At 33.8% G+C, this 17,705-nt stretch overlaps 1 protein-coding gene across 10 annotated transcripts in view; it reads left to right on the top strand.

The window, feature by feature from the left end:
- tbc1d5 (TBC1 domain family, member 5) overlaps positions 1-17,315 on the top strand; it is a 45,638-nt gene extending 28,323 nt beyond the window's left edge. For 3 of the 10 annotated variants that reach the window (XM_087294101.2, XM_087294102.2, XM_087294103.2), the window contains exons 14-23: positions 91-233; positions 2,636-2,742; positions 3,181-3,266; positions 6,378-6,664; positions 6,871-6,927; positions 9,238-9,446; positions 11,369-11,465; positions 11,544-11,623; positions 13,964-14,269; positions 16,139-17,315. In XM_087294101.2, the coding sequence (XP_087150227.2) occupies positions 91-233; positions 2,636-2,742; positions 3,181-3,266; positions 6,378-6,664; positions 6,871-6,927; positions 9,238-9,446; positions 11,369-11,465; positions 11,544-11,623; positions 13,964-14,269; positions 16,139-16,378 (1,612 nt within the window). In that variant the 3' untranslated portion in view covers positions 16,379-17,315. 10 annotated transcript variants of the gene reach the window in all.
- The last annotated feature ends 390 nt before the right edge of the window (positions 17,316-17,705 follow it).

Genomic DNA, 17,705 nt, shown 5'->3' with positions numbered 1-17,705 from the left:
GGTTCATTTAAACTAAATTATGAATGCTGTCTTTTATGAATTTTTCACTTTTCATTAGTTATTCATTCTCTTTTATGTTTTGTCGAGCAGTCGCTGGGTTCGACTGCTGTTTGGTCGGGAGTTCCCTCTGCAGGATCTGTTGGTGGTCTGGGATGCTCTTTTTGCTGACAGCATCACTTTGGACTTGGTGGATTATGTGTTTGTTGCTATGCTTCTGTACATCAGAGATGCTTGTGAGTTCAGCTCAGTCTCATCTTTGTTCATTACACAAACCAATGCAATTGAATTATACAGTAAATTAAAAGGAGTAGTTCACCCAAAAATGAAAGATAAATTATACTCGATATATATACTCAGACTCAGGTGGTGTTAAACCTTTTCTTTTTCTATTGAACACAAAATATATTTTATAATAAGTGATTACTAATTTTCCATTCTTTAAATGATCTTCGTTTGTGTTCAACAGAAGAAAAAAAATCTAATTGGTCTGAAACAAGTGGAGGGAAAGTAAATGTCAACATTTTTATTTTTAGTTTGAACTCTCCCTTTAATTTCAACATGAAAAGAATGTTGGAAACAGGTATTCATTTACTTCTGTAGTATTTATTTTCTTATTATGGAAGTTGGTGACTACTGGTTTTTAACATTCTTTGAAATAATAGGAAAGAAATTTGGAACAAGTAAAGGTTGAGTAAATGATAACGCAATTTTCATTTTGGGAGAAATATGTAGATATATACTTTTACCCACAAACGTGTTAAGTCATAATCTCATCACTGCCACATAGATAGCTAGTCCAAACACAGAAACTCAAAGCAACACAACAATTTTTTTTTTTTTGCAAATAGGTTCATTTTACAAGTCATTTAGAGTTATAGTTTACTTTTACCATTTCTGAATTCATTCAGCCAGGTCTGGTGGAGGCATTTTTAGCTTAGCTTAGCATAAATCATTAAAGGTACAAGACACCCTGGAGTACTTTTTTATTTATTTTTTTTTATTTTAAGAGATTCGTGTGAGTTGAGCATCAGTTAAGACAACGCTAGCACCTGTCAGCCTTAATTTTGGTTCAAATACTGGATAATTTTAAGCTTTTATCATTTAATTTCATCTTACAGGTTTAAAATAATTTTAGAGCAGGATCAAAATCTGTGACGTATCGTGAATCTGCTAGTTGAGTGATGATACATCGGTTTCTCATTATTATTCATAGCATTCATTCAGAGTTTTCTTATCCTATGAGAAAACCCTGCTTCTTAATTTTTCATGAGCATGTTCTTTCCGAAGGCAAACCAGACCTGACAAGCTGTGACACGCAATGACTGGGTGAGACCGTGTTCACACACGGCACGAGTCATGTGTTTGTTTCCATGATCCAGGAGGTTTGTTGCATGTTTTTCATGTGATGCTGCCAAGCCCGATACAGCAAAGCTGTTAGTTTGCAGCAAGCATTTTTGCCCTGAGAGCTGTATTAAAATTGGAGAATGGCAGACTTTGTTTTTTAATCAGTTGAGTTTGTTACTATTCAGACGCACCGCCTATATCAGTGCAGCTGTGTTTACCTATGTTTAAAATCCCCCAGATTACTGGCAGGATTAATAGTTGAAAAAGATAGGAAAAAAGATCTGCTGCACTGCTATCCACTGTGTCTGCATTCAGACCCAGGATTGAGGAGGAGAGAAGTCCTTTTTTATAGTGTTGATGTAAACATTATTATCTTTAAAATCATTGATATAACGAATTGTTGTTATGTGTATATAAAATTGCAAATAACATACTGTATGTAGCAGGACATTAAATTACTTACTGTTTATTTCTTTCCATTTTAATTTTGTAAACTAAAATTATGGGTCTACTCACGCTTTCTCTCATTTTGTGAGCTAACTGACAACAGTTGTTCGCTCTCCTCTTTTTCCTCTGCTCTGCCAGCCATGCCCACTCCTCTCAGCGCTCACAACCCATCATGAAGCATTTTTTCTAAAAAAAAATTGAGGTAGACTTGTCTTGAAAAGAAAGAGAGGGGTTTCAAAACCCCTTTGAATTGGATTAGCCTTTGTGCATCTCACTCAAACATTTTTTACAAGAAAGATTGACGCATAATTAAATCTTTATGGCCAATATGGCTAGGAACTGTAGTTTATAGAACTGTATTATGGCGTAATATTCAATGAACTTTGCTGCTGTACCATGGCTTCATCAGGCACAATGGTATTATACAGCACTGTTACCTAGCCGGTCACTATGTTCAAGTGCTGCATGTTATTTTGCTTGCTGCATATCGACCTAGCAAATAGAAACTTTTCATTTTCCGTCAGTCTTCGTACATGATGTAACAACAAAATAATGAAGCTTTAAATAGGGAAATTAATTGTAAACCTTATTTTTTGAGCAACATGTTAATGGTCAAATCTGATTCAATGATCATTGCTAAGGTGAGCTAAAAGTGCTCTGGCTAGACCTGGAGATCGGCTGAATGGATTCAAAACTAAAAATAGCTTATTTCTAAATAAAGTGGAGTGTTCTTTTAACAGGATGCAGATATGTTGGCTTTTCCTGCTGGCACTGAACATGCAGCTTTACCAGATCTTTATTAGTTTATTTGAATAATACGTTTCTCTGTTATTCATGTCTTTAGTGATCGCTAGCAACTTCCAGACGTGTCTCGGCCTCCTGATGCACTATCCTCCTATTGGAGACATTCACTCACTGTTGCTGAAAGCTTTATTCCTCAGAGACCCTAAGGTACTTCAGATAAAAATAAATGAATGACTAAATACATACATAAATATTTATTTCTAATGATAATTCTAAATCATTACATAACAAATCTATTTCATTATCTGATGTTATAATATAGAATATTAATGTGATCACATTAAGGGAAGTGCATTGGTTAATTTAAGCAAATTAATTTACTAACATGAACTAAAAATGAATTTAATATTAAGTTAATATTAATTTCTACATTTACTAATGTGTTGTTCAAATGTAAAGTTGTGCTTGTTAACATTAGTTAATGCACTGAGTCAACAATGAATGATTTTAATTAAGTTAGCAAAGATTATTAAATACTGGAACTAATGTATTGTTCATAGTAAACTGTGTAGTAACACAACACACAGCTAAAAGTACAGGACTATAGAACTATCAAACCTATTATTTTTGTCTTTTTTTTACTAGAATAATCCACGACCAGTAAATTACCAGTTCCAGCAAAACCTTGACTACTACAAGACTCGTGGGGCTGACTTGGTTAACAAAACACGGTATGTTTCATAATTTTTTTAAATGATTACATTTATTTATTTATATGCGTTGATGCCAACATTATTTAAAAAAAAAAAGAAACTAACTTTGTTCCTGTATAAATAATACAGTTGAAGTCAAAATGATTAGCCCTACAGATTTTCCTAAATGATGTTTAAGAGAGCAAAGAATTTTTAAGTGTTTCCTTTAATATTTTTTCTTCAGGAGGAAAGTCTTATTTATTTTATTTTGTCTGGAATAAAAGCAGTTTTTAATTTTTTTTTTTTTTAACTATTTAAAACAATATTGTTAGCCCCCTTAAGGAATATTTTTTTTGATTGTCTACAGAACAAACCATCATTATACAATGATTTGCCTAGTAACTCTAACTTGCCCAGTTAAACATCTAAATGTCACTTTAAGCCAGGGCTATTCAATTAGTTTGTCATGGGGGCCGGTTCATGAAAAGCATCCCAAACGAAGGGTCGGAGAGAATTAACTTGCTATCTGAGTGATGACACAACTGCAAATAAGAGTCCATATGCTGTACATTTTTGCTCCTTAAGACACCCATGTTGGCTTTTTCTACAATAAAATGTTAATGTATTGTATTTTGAAACTACATAACATCAGTGCATTGTACAATAAACTTCAACAAACATTTTTTGTTGCAAATGTTGTATTTCAGAGCACAACAAAAGCAGTGCACTGCTTAAGTAGGCTTCCTCTACATTCAGACACATTCAAATGTTATGTTTTAAACTGCATAACAATTGGGATGCAACAATTATAGATTTTGGTTGTACGATTATATAGTCTGAAGAATAACCATGATTTCACTGTTATCATGTCTAATGTAAGTTCAAGCTTTATATTAGGTAAGCAGCTATTTAGATGAACTGTTGCCAAATGCGGTCATGCATACATAATCATTTTAATAATAATTCGTCTAACATATCTTTTCTTTACATTCCACTAAAAGGCACGCACAACTCTCACAGTGAGATGTTTTCTACTGCGTGCGCCCGGAAACCCGCAAGCGCGTAGCTCCGCTTGTGCGCGCATATTGTGATATAAAGCTATATAGAAGTGTGTAAAATAAATTAGTTATTAGAGACGAGTTATTAAAACTATAATGTTTAGAAATGTGTTTAAAAAATCTTCTCTTCATTAAACTGAAATTGGGGGTGTGGGTGGGGGAATATACGGGGGACTAATAATTCTGACTTCAACTGCATAGAGTTTTATGCAAAAATTTGGGCATCCCTCTGTGGCTGCATAATAATGTGCTTTTTTCTTTATAAGAGAAAATCACAGTGAAATGCCTTTTGGTTTCTTGAGAAAAGTAGATAATGTCATGTTTTTTAGATTGAAATGTGTAGTGTAGCAGTATTGAGATGTGTGAAATTATATTGAAACTGAGAATTAGGCCGTGCAAAAGTGTGGGCACCTTCTCTTTTGTGTGGATTTCAAAACCTGTAATCACTTAATGCTGATTGATTGCTATCAACATTGATTTGAGTAACTCAGTGAACCTTAACAATACTTACACATGTGCAACCAATAATGAAAAAGGATATTTAAGATAGCTGATTGCTAGCTGTGCTCTCCTTATTGTGAATCAGAAAGTAGCAACATGGGAACCCCAAATATCAATTCAATTCAGCTTTATTTGTATAGCGCTTTTACAATGTAGATTGTGTCGAAGCAGCTTCACATAAATGGTCATAGTAACTGGATCAGGGCAGTTCAGTTTTTACTGTTTAAGTTCAGTTCAGTTTAGCTCAGTTCAGTGTGGTTTAAAATCATTACTGAGAGTGCAAACACTAAAAAGCAAATTCATCGATGCGTAGCTCTACCAATCTTGAACCAAAAGATCTTCCTAATGGTCTAAAAACTGAGATAAATCATCAACGTGAATTAGGAGAAAATAGAAAAAGCTATCACAAAGGTTTAAAGTCTCTATCTCCACATTCATAAATATAGTAAGAAAATGGAAGGCCTCTGAAACAGTTCTTGTGAAAGAAAGATGTGGTAGACCAAGAAAAATATCTGCAAGGCAAAGTCGACCAGTGGTTAGAATGGTCAAAGAGCTCCAGGAACATCTTGCTGCTGACAATGTCGTTGTACATAGTTCCATAGTTCAGCGCACTCTTCACAAAGAACAGAAGGTGACAAGTGATGCAGAAGAAGCCTTTTCTGCATTCTGCCAATGAGAAAAGTTGTTTGAGGTATACAAAGGCTGATCTGGACAAGCCTGAATTATTTTGGAAAAATATACTGTGGACAGATGCCACAACTATAGGTGCTTTGCATGGCAGAACAAGAACACAGCATTCCAGGAGAAGAACCTACTCCGTACTGTAAAGTACAATGGAGGGTCCATCATGCTGTGCAAATGTGTGACAAGCCCAGGTACTGGAAACCATGTCAGATTGCATGGATTCCACCCAGTATCAGCAGATTCTGAAAAATAATGTTTAGAAATCAGTCAAGAGACTGACGTTACAACAGGGTTGGATGTTTTAGCAGGACAATGACCCAAAGCACAGTTCCAGATCTACCAAGGAATTCATGCTCAGGCATGATACGATGTTCTAGAATGGCCATCCCAGTCCCCAGACTTGAACATCATCAAAAATCTATGGATTGATTTGAAAAGGGCCATCCATTCTTGGCACCCATCAAATCTGACTGAACTGGAAAAATTGTACAAGAAAGAATGGCCCAAAATGCCTTCAGCAAGAAATCAGAGACTTATCCTTGACTATAAGAAGCATCTACAGGCTGTTATTTTAGCATAAGGTGACTGTACAAAAGATTAATGTCATTATTCTGCTGGGGTGCCCAAAATTTTGCACTGGTCTGTTTTTTCTGTCCTGACTTAAATTACATTGCATCTGTTGATAAAATAAATGTTATGTCAGAACAGAAATGTTGCTTTTTCCCTTGGGTATAAAATATATCCAAATGAATTTGCTCACTTGAAAAGCCAGCAGGCCATGGCTAGCAATTATGAAAAATTATCAGGGGCGCCCAAACGTTTGCATAGGACTTTATATTATGTATCATTTCAATTTTAAAAAATGATAAATTAAGAATGATTTATTTACATTTATTTGTTTCTTTAGGGCTAGCACTAAAGCAGCACCTCTCAATATTAATAAAGTATCCAGTTCTCTTCTTAATTTTGGCCGGAAGCTCATCGCACCGATGGGAGGCGGCTCCGGTGGCATCTCTCCAATTAACAGTGAAGTATTATCAGCTCCACCCCTTCCCGCTCCAGCGTCACGCCCATTGACCGAGGCTCCTGCCCCTGCCCCTTTAAATACCCAGATGAAATCACAGCCACTCCCTCAAACGCAGCATCAGCACCGACTGCTGAAGTCTGAAAGTATGCCAGTGCACCTCAGCAAAGGTGAGATCTTCTTCCACTTTACACTTTCTGGTTACTTTGGTTATTATGTTGGTTATTATAGTTAATCGCACTTTGATTTGTTAATTTTACTCGTATACATGCAAAAGTTAATCAATATTTCAGCGTGCATGGATTATGTAAATAGTTGAGAAAAGGTACATAGAATAGATGTGTTGTAGCCTTACTCTGCTGTCTGTTAGATGTAGGTTCATGTGGAGCATCTCAGATTTCTCTCCCTGCGCAGATTCACTCTGATATCACAGGTAACTGCTGCCATGACAACAACAACAGCATCAGAGGATGCATGTGTACTGTATAAGTGGATTTTAATTGATCTTTTTTTGTTTTGTTTTTCTTTATGCTTTCACTGTGATTTGTCTGCTGTGTGATCATTGCATGTCTGCCTGTGTTCAGATAAATCTAATATAATTCTATATTTTGTGCTGCTTTTTACCTGCTGGCATATCAGTTTAAAAAAAGTTTATCTAAACAGTTCATCTAAAAGTCTATGGAATAAATGATGGTTGATTTATTCCAAAGAAGTGAACAAAGGGTGCCCAAGAATTTATTATTATTATTATTAATAATAATAATACTATTATTTAATTGTATTTATTTTTAATTATTATTACAACTCAAAAAAAGGGATGTTTTTAATATGCAATTAATAAATGTATGGGCCATTGTGAAAAGAAGAAACAGATGAAACGAATATATTTAAGCCCAGCACATGTTTTACACAGCGGATGCACTTTCAGCTGGATGTATGGGAAACATTCCATACAATCTCATTCACACACACACACACTACAGACAACTTAGCTTACCCAATTCACCTGTACCGCATGTCTTTGGACTGTGGGGGAAAACAGAGCACACGGAGAAAACCTAAGCCAATGCGGGGAGAACATGCAAACTCCACACAGAAATGCCAACTAATTCAGCCAAGGCTCAAACCAGTGACCTTCTTGCTGTGAGGCGGCAGCGCAACCCACTGCACTATTAATTTATTTTTATTTAATATATAAATATATTTAATATATATTTTTTATTAATATATTATTTAATAATGACCACTGTCTGTTGAGTATTTAAAGTTTTGGGCAAAAAATTGCTTATAAAAGTTTAACAGTTTGCAAGCATTAATTTCTAGATGGTTAAGCATTGTATTAAAAGAAAATCCATGTGGCACAGTATTAAACATGCCTCTGTCCCTACTTTTTTGGAGTGTGTTGAAGTCATCAAAATGAACATTTGTTAATATTTCCAGAATACAATTTGTTTGCTTGCTAAAAACATTAGAAATTTTGTCTTTGTACTTTTGACAATCAGATAAATGTTCAAGAAAATCAACAAATTGCATAATCTTTTTTTTTTTTTTTTTTTTTTTAACAGTTTTGCTGCTTAATATTAAGGACATTTTATCAAGGATGTTTTTATGAATAGAAAGTTTTTTTGTATAACTATATTTTCACTGTTACTTTTGATCAGTTTATTGCTTTTTTGCTTGATGAAATTATTTTTGATTATTAGGTTTTAAACTCAAAACCTTTTCACTTTGTAATTAAGCTTTCTGTCTATCCCTTTGGTTATCCTCATAGTAAAAACCTGCTGTTTTCCAAAGCAAGTTTTGTTTTACTTGTCTTTTTCTGTGAACTGCTGCATGCACAGGGCTCAACAATAAGGACTGCCTGGTGGCCCAGGGCCAGCATGAGAGACGCTTGGGACAGTAGACAGGATCATTACTGGCCCAATTGCGACAGTGCTGCCTTGCACTAAAGTTTAATTTGACTGTGACTATTTGTCAATTGCTTGCATTTTAAATTTGTGCTTTTAAGTCTTTAAATGCTATCTTCTCTGTGATGTCTTAAACACCATATTGCTTTTTGTTTCATCTAATGTGATTTGATGTTTTGAGCATGCAGTTTTTAACATAACCTGATAACAACCAGTACAGCAAAGAAATGGCAACATGGTGGCAACATCAAGTTATAAGGCTAAAAGAAAATATCTGTTTCTAACATCTTGGAAGCAGACATTTACATGGGAACAATAAAACAAAAAAATGAAGTGATGTTTTGCACAATTTGCCATCAGTTTTACTAGTCAGCCACCTTTTGTTGAATAATTTTGAACTGCAATAAAATACCTCCACATTTTCCACACTACTCTTTTTGTTTGCGTAACATTTTGGATTTAGTTTATTATTCATTTATTAACATTTAAGTATTGAAATACTAGATCCACAGACATTAGTTTTGACACATTATTTAAAATATGTGGTTAAAATAGCCATTAACTTCTCTTTATTTATTTATTTATTTATTTATTTATTTTTGGTAGGCCAGTAAAAATTTTGCCAGGGCAAGTAAAAATTTAAACAACTGGCCCGATCGAATCAGTAGACAAAATTCTTAGTGTTGAACCCTGATGCAGTGTAATGTTTTATTATTTATGTTGCTCACGTTTGTTGAAATTGTTTTCTTACCTGTTACCTTGCTAATATATGTATATCTACATGGCATAAAGGCTGTCTGAGAAGTTTTACTGTTCCTCTTATGTCTACCTTACAGGCCATTCCTCCAGAACCGTTAGCTCCTCTCCCAGCACTGAGAGTTTGTCTTGTAGTCGGGACCATGCAATGTCATCCCCTCCTCTACCTGTGTCCAGGGGGCGGGACTCCAGCACATCATCTCCACCCTCCTCTGCTACAAAAAAAGACTCTTTCTTTAATATCAGTCGCTCTCGGTCCCACAGTAAAACTGTCAACAAGAAGGATGCGGTAAAGAGAATTACAAGTTTTGCTTATGTTTTAACTTAATCCATGTTTACAAACTGCAATTTTTGAGGCAATTCTTTCTTATTTTTATGTATCATAAAAATGTTACATTTTAGCTTCTGCATTTTTGTATTATTTATACAACAATTCAAAGAAGCTGGAAGCCTGTTCTTTTAATAAGCCTGTGCTCACCATTTATTTGATCAAAAATACAGTAAGAGTATTGAATGTTGATTGATTCAATCGATTCCTGTGATTCAGAGTTGAATTACTCTACTGTTCTGTGTCATGTGATCCTTCAGAAATCATTGTAATATGCTGATTTGCTGTAATAACGTCAGATTATTATCTCAGTCATTAAGTTTTTATATGGTTTTTTGATAATAAACAATGTTAAAAACATTTATAACCTGCTTCATAGTTCAGGGAAAAGTGTTATGCATTTGACTTTTTAGGATTCTTTGATGTAAAAATAAATTTAAAAATTCAATAAAGAGTTATTATAAATCAGATCACATTTTAAAAAATGCAACAGTTTTCAAAACTAATTTTATTATAAATATTTCTAAAGGATCATGTGTCACTGAAAAAGAGTAATTATGCTGAATAATAAAGCTTTAAATCATTCATTCATTCATTCATTCATTTTCTTCTGCTTATGCGGGGCTGGGTTGCTGGGGCAGCAGTCTCAGGAGAGAACCCCAGATTTCCCTCTCCCCAGACACCTTCTACAGCTCCTCCAGGGGATCCCGAGGCATTCCCAGGCCAGCTGAGAGACATAATCCCTCCACAAGAATAAATAAAATTGAAACTACCTTCAAAACAAAAATAGCTATTTGTAAATTGTAATAATATTTCACATTTTTACAGTTTTTACTGTATTTTTGAACAAATACATGCAGCGTTAGTGAGAAGAATAGGGTTATTTTAAAGTTATTGAAATATTTTTCTGATCACCAACCATTTTAGTGGTAATACATGTGACCCTGAACAACAGGACCAGTTAATGGTTTTTTTTTTTTTTTTTTTTTTTTTTTGCAATCAGAATTATTAAATCCCCTGAATTATTAGATCCCCTGTTTATTTTTTTCCCAATTTTTGTTTAACGGAGAGATGTATTTTAACACATTTCTAAACATAATAGTTTAAATAACTCATTTATTTTATCTTTGCCATGATAACAGTAAATAATAGTTTACTAGATATTTTTTAAGACACTTCTATACAGCTTAAAGTGACATTTAAAGGCTTAACTAGGTTAATTAGGTAAACTAGGAAGGTTAGGGTAATACACAAGTTATTATATAATGATGGTTTGTTCTTTAGACTATCGAAAAAATATAGCTTAAAGGAGCTAATAATATTGACCTAAAAAATAAAAACTGCTTTTATTTTAGCCAAAATGAAGCAAATAAGACTTTCTTCAGAAGAAAAAATATTATCAGATATACTGTGAACATTTTCTTGCTCTTTTAAACATATTTTGGAACATATTTAAAAAAGAAAAACAATTCAAAGGGGGGCTAATAATTTTGATTGCCACTGTATAATATACTTTATATTGATGTAAACTTTTTATGATAGGACAATATTTGGATATACAACTCTGTGTTAAAAATAATGAGAAAATCACCTTTAAATTTGTCTAAATGAAGAGCTTAGAAATACACATTACTAATAAAAAATTGAGTTTTGATTTAATACAATTGGAAATTTACAAAATGTCTGCATGGAACATGGTCTTTCTCAATCTAATGATTTTTTACATGGATTTTTTTTATATTTATTGCAAAAAATATACCCATGCAATATAAGACCACATATAAAACCATATACAATTGTATTTTATCCCCTTATATTTATTGTATTGTATACAGTAGTTCCTGTATGTGTGCTAATTAATGTTTATGTATTTTTCCACACAGGAGGAGCTGGAGGCTCAGGTGTCGTTCCTGCAGGGTCAGATTAATGACCTCGAAGCCATGAGTAAATATTGTGCCAAGATGATGAACGCACACATAGGTAAGTCAGTGAGCCGGTCAGTCACAAAACAAACACTGCTGATGGAATCGTAATGATTGTGCTTTGATTTATGAACAGGCAAAATTCAAGATGTGATACTGCAGGAGCATCTGGAGAAGGAAGATGAGGTTCTAGTGTCACTTGCTGGACTGAAACAGGTATGAATGCTGTCTCTGCTAAAATAAGTCTTTCTTTTTTTTGACATTTACATAAGTGTTTTTATTGCATATTTTTTTTAACATTTTAACTATAAATCGACAAAACACATTGAAACAAATCAACAGACAATGCCTATTTTAACAAAGCAAAGAAAGACTAAATAAATGATACATATTCCAAATTTTTTAAATAATTAAAAAATAAAAATTATAATAATAAAGATGCATAATAATAAGTCAATATATAGATAAAGATAAAAATATGATCAAACAAATTAATACAATTATGACATACCATAACTCAAAATACAGCTTGAACAAACATCGAAAAAAAAAAAAACAAGTAGGGAGTCCAGACTTGATGAAAAGCCTCAGTGGAAATATGAATGACACAGGTAAGGAACTCTATGGAAATCATTTCCCTAATAGTAATGTGTCATCCTTTTAAAGATGTAAGTTTGTCACTGACTAGTTTATTAGTCCTTTTTTATTTTCTGGCAGCAAAGGCTAAAATGTTAAATAAACGATTGGTGAATTTGTCAGGCAAATGTCAACCTGAAGACCTAAAATCAAAGACAGTGGATCCAACTTTAGCTGAACTCGAAACAAACGGCTCATAACAGTAACAATGTTTGACCAATAAGCTCTAATAACAGGTCAATTCCATAACAGATGGGTGTAGACTTCCACTTCCACCTTACATTTAACACACAGTGGTGAATTACTTGAGTTGAACTTGCTTCTGATGTGCTATCTATCAACAATTCTAAGTTGAATAGATTTGTCCCTTTTGCAGATATAGATCTAAGATGTGTTTTTATAATAACAAAAAATATATATATATTTTTTAAATAATAAAAAAAGTACATATATGAATGCTATGAATTACTGTATACACTCACCAGCCATTTTATTAGGTACACCTGTCCAACTACTCATAAAAGCATATTTCTATTCAGCCAATCACATGACAGCAACTCAATGCATTTAGGCATATTGACATGGTCATGACGATCTGCTGCAGTTCAAACTGAGCATCGGAATGGGGAAGAAAGGTGATTTGAGTGACTTTGAACATGGCATGGCTGTTGGTGCCAAACGGGCTGGTCAGATTATTTCAGAAACTGCTGATCTACTGGGATGTTTACACACAACCATTTCTAAAGTTAACAGTGAATGGTTTGAAAAGGAGAAAATATCCAGTGAGCTGCAGTTCTGTGGGCACAAATGCCTTGTTGATGCGAGAGGTCAGAGGAGAATGGCCAGACTGGTTCGAGCTGATAGAAAGACAACAGTAACTCGTATAACCATTGCTTTATAACCACAGTGTGCCTATCTTCTGATGGCTTCCACCAGGATAACACACCATGTCATAAAGCGGGAATCATCTCAGACTGGTTTCTTGAACATAACAATGAGTTCACTGTACTCAAATGGCCTCAACATTCACCAGATCTCAATCCACTAGAGCATGTTTGGGATGTGGTGGAATGGGAGATTCGCATCATGTATGTGCAGCCAACAAATCTGCAGCAACTGCAAGATGCTATCATGTCAATATGGATCAAAATCTCTTAGGAATATTTCAGTACCTTTTTGAAAGGCAGTTGTGAAGGCAAAATGGGGTCCAACCCGATACTAGTAAGGTGTACCTAATAAAGTGGCCGGTGAGTGTTTAAAGTAATATGGAAAAATTAAAAGACTGTTTATTGGTTCTCGAGTCTCTGGGTTTGTAATCAATAAGTATGTATCTACATGTTAGGACATTATTTTTGCAGAAAATGACGATTGGTCAACAAAAGAATGTCATGTTCTCAAACCTTAAAAATAGATTTTAGATTTTATTTATTTTAAATATTACAGAACGTGGAAGATTTTATAGTGGTCTTGTCAGTTTCTGCAAATAAATGGTTTTGTTGTTTTTTTTATAACTTTTTAATTATCTTGATTATCACTTAATGTAATTTAATAACTCCTATAATTTCATGCATTTACTTACTGGTAAGGACCTATATAATTAAGTACACACAATACACAAATTATAAAACATAATTAGTACACAAAATAACAATTGTGTACTAATTATGATTTTGAAAAAAAAATCTATTAATTTCAATTAACTAGAATCATTACTTTTCTTATAACTTAGACTACTTTTATTATGTCCAGTCATTTATTTATTTATCAATTCATTCATTGCCAAGCACCAACCTAATTAGTACAAAAAAAAAGTACAGAGTTATTAAAAGGCAAAAAATACAGTTTTAAATAAAACTTTAAAACCTCTTGCCTTCATATGCAAGTATAATTGAAGGTCTCTATTTAACATGTTGTCTCCAGATTAAAGACATCCTGAAGGGGGCTCTCCGGTTCAACCAGAGTCAGCTGGAGTCTGAGGATAACGAGGAGATCACCATAGCGGACGATCATTACTGCTCCAGTCAATACAGCACACTAAAATACTACAGCGGTTTTTTACATCAGTCTGCAGACAATGATGCTGATGCTGATGCAAGCAGACAACAAACTCAACAACTCGATGATCATGAGGTAGTAGATGGAACGGCAGATAAAGAAGAAGAGCTGCAGGAAGTGGAGGAAAAGGTCTTGACCACTAAAAATGTCCCCATGACTTCAGAGCTGCAGGTTAGAGATGATTAAACAGATTCTTGTGACCATGTACAGGCATGTTTTTATAATTCATTTAAAGGGTTTACAGTGCATCCGGAAAGTATTCATAGTACTTCGCTTATTTAACTTTAATGTTACAGCCTTATTTCAAAATAAATTTATTTATTTATTCAAAATTCTACACACAATACCCCATAATGAAAATGTGAAAAAAGATTTTTTGAAATTGTTGCAAATTTATTAAAAATAAAAAAAAATGAAAAATCACATGTACATAAGTACAGCCTTACACAAAACTTTTTTAATGCACATTTGGCTTTGATTTCAGCCTCAAGTCTTTTTGAATATGATGCCACAAGCTTGGCAAACCCTGCTTTGGGAATTTTTACCAATTCCTCTTTGCAGTACCTCTCAAGCTCTATCAGGTTTAATGGAGTGACGGTCTACAGCCATTTTCAGATACCTCCAGAGATGTTCAATAAGATTTTTATAAGATCTGGGTTTAGCTGGGCCACTCAAGGACATTCATCTGCTGGAAGATGAACCATTGCCCCAGTCTGAGGTCAAGAGAACTCTTCCACTTCCTGCTGCTGAAAAACATCCCTACAGCATGAAGCGGCCACCACCATGCTTCACTGTAGAGATGGTATTAGCCTGGTGATGAGCAGCGCCTGGTTTTCTCCAAACGTAATGCCTGGCATTCACTCCAAAGAGTTTAATTTTAGTCTCATCAGACCAGAGAATTTTGTTTTTTATGGTCTGAGAGTCCTTCAGATGCAGGTGTATACCTTTTCAAATCATGTCCAATCAACTGAATTTACCACAGGTGAACTCCAGTTAAGCTGCTGAAATATTTTAAGAATGATCAGTGGAAACAGAATGTACCTGAGCTCAATTTAGAGCTTCACGGCAAAGGCTGACAATACTTGTATTTATTTTTTTCTGGTTTTTTATTTGTAATAAATTTGCAACAATTTAAAAATATATATATATATATATATATATTTTTTTACATTTGTCATTATTATTCTACACAGTATTGTGTGTAGAATTTTGAGAAAATAAATTAATCCATTTTGGAATAAGGCAGTAACATAAAAAATGTGAAAAAAGTGAAACTATGAAGACTATCCGGATGCACTGTACTGCAGCACACCAAGATTGCACACAAATATTTCAGATTTGGAATAAAATATATAACTTTTTAAGGCCATATTGCATGCATTTCTTATTCCATAATAAGTAGTAGGGAGATTCCTTAACAATCCATCTTAATAAAAATAACTAATAGGGTTGTTTTCCTTTCTACAGAATGTTTTTGGGGAGTTGGAGAGGGTTACCCCTTTTAATCAATGAAGACTTGAATAGAATTGTATTCAAAGCTACTATTATTTTAGTATATTATGCTTTTATAATATTCATTTAATATTTTTAGTATTTTTCAGTTTATTTTAATAGTTTATTAGTTTATTTTATCTTTCTATTTTTAGTGCTTCGATAGCTCTGTATATACTATGCTATACTATACTATACTATAAATATATCTTACGTTTCATATTTATTTAGTTATTTGATTTTAGTTTTGTTTTAGTTTCTGTTTTTGTTTGTAGAGTGGTGTATTTTTTTTGTTTTACATCTGATTTTTGTTTAACATCTGAAAATAATTTAATATTGTGCTTAAATTGAATGCATCTGTTACTATATTCGGCGAAAAAATGCCCCTCTAATAACTTGATCCTTTTCTTAAATTTAAGTACTGCAAGTGTTTTATTTGAGCTTAATTGTAGTTCATTATGTTTTAGTGTATTTGAATTGTATCACTGACTTAAATGATTTACAATCATAAATACACTAATGTTTGTTACACAATTGTATTTGTTGTAGGCGTCTGAGGGGAGGAACTGGGATGACTACATCTTAGTCTCCCAGGACGGCGAGCCATCTGAGAATGAGGAGCAAAGCGGGACCCCCACAGCTCCACTCTTTAAGAACGTACGAGCCCTGAACAAGGCAGATTTTCAAGACCCTCTGATGGGAACCACATCTGGCTCCTCCAGTCCAGATGATGGAAGCACTCACAGCAAGGACTCCGACTTTACCATTGTTAACCCTACTGACCTTTGAACATCGATTTCCCTGAAATATGACGCATCTTCAACACTTAAGTGACTTCGCTGGATGTTTGCACATATGAACTCAGGCTCATTGCCTCATGTGCCCCCATTGCCCACCAACTAAATTCCATTCTATTTGTTTTTTTAAATCCTGGTAATCCTGGCTGTGTATTTAAGTACGTACTAATTCAAGACGGCTCTTTTCTTCAATTGTGCCCCAATTGTAAGACCCTTATTGTGTACTTTTGCTCCATTACCTACAGTAAATGTGGTATTTAAAGCCATAGAAATGCAACCTCAGCTCAAATGAGATTCTCCATACTGTAATTTAGTTTGAAAGCGCCCTAACGGCTAAAAGCTTTGACCTCACCTAGACGTTTATGTAGAAAACTTAGCTTTGTTTTCTCCTAAATCAATATCCTGTGAAGTACATTTAAAAAACACTTTCTGCCTCAGATAAAAGCTGTTTTCTGCTTCAGTTCTCTGTATCTATCTCTCTCTTTCTCTCTTTTTTTTTTTTTTGAGTAGTGGGTGTTGTAATAAGGATGGGACAGTGACAGATGCTCAGTCTAATAATAACATTCGCTCACTTGCTCACTCATCATTGATTTTTCATGAACCAGTGCCTGAACAGTTGTCCATTTTCTATTTTTGTCTGTATGTTTCTTTTTCTTTTTTTAAAAAAAGATCATAATTTTAGTCAACGACTGTCATTTGTTAAATTATGTACTTTTTTGTTTGCCCTTTTCATATTTTGTGTTATTTTTTAAGACAAAGTCATGTGAAACTTTTACTTTGTAGTTTTTCTTCTGCTGTCAGTAGCTCCATTTTGTCTTGATTCCCGTGATAACTGTGTATTGTTTTGCACACGACACGAGGGATGTTTCTAATACTGATATCCTAATAACTCTGGATGAATAAAAATCATAACTCTTGTCTAATCCAAACATGTGTGCACGAAATACTTTCTTTTAATCTTGATGTTGTTTTTTAGCATCTAGCGGCGGGCAATTGCTATTACAGTCTAAATGTCTGGATTAATAAAGATTTACTTACATTTCTTCCAAGTCGTCATCAGATTCAGATTCTATTATATTTTAATCTTATTCAAATAAATTTGTCGGTTAAAAAATGTGTTATCCTGAAAACTTTTCAAAACACAGGAAGTACTGCGCCTGTACTTAAACATTTCCATGTGGTAAATATTTAGATTCTTGAATTTTAAATCACATATTAAAAAGTAAAATAATTTGTGCATTTAGTAATTGAGCTATGAATGAATAATGATTTTAAAAATAAAGTTAATTCGTATTACTAAATTTAATATTCGCCATATT

Source organism: Danio rerio, chromosome 19 (assembly GCF_052040795.2).
Source record: "Danio rerio strain M-AB ecotype USA chromosome 19, GRCz13ab, whole genome shotgun sequence".
Lineage (NCBI taxonomy): Eukaryota > Metazoa > Chordata > Actinopteri > Cypriniformes > Danionidae > Danio > Danio rerio.
This window is presented reverse-complemented; position numbering and strand designations above follow the sequence as displayed.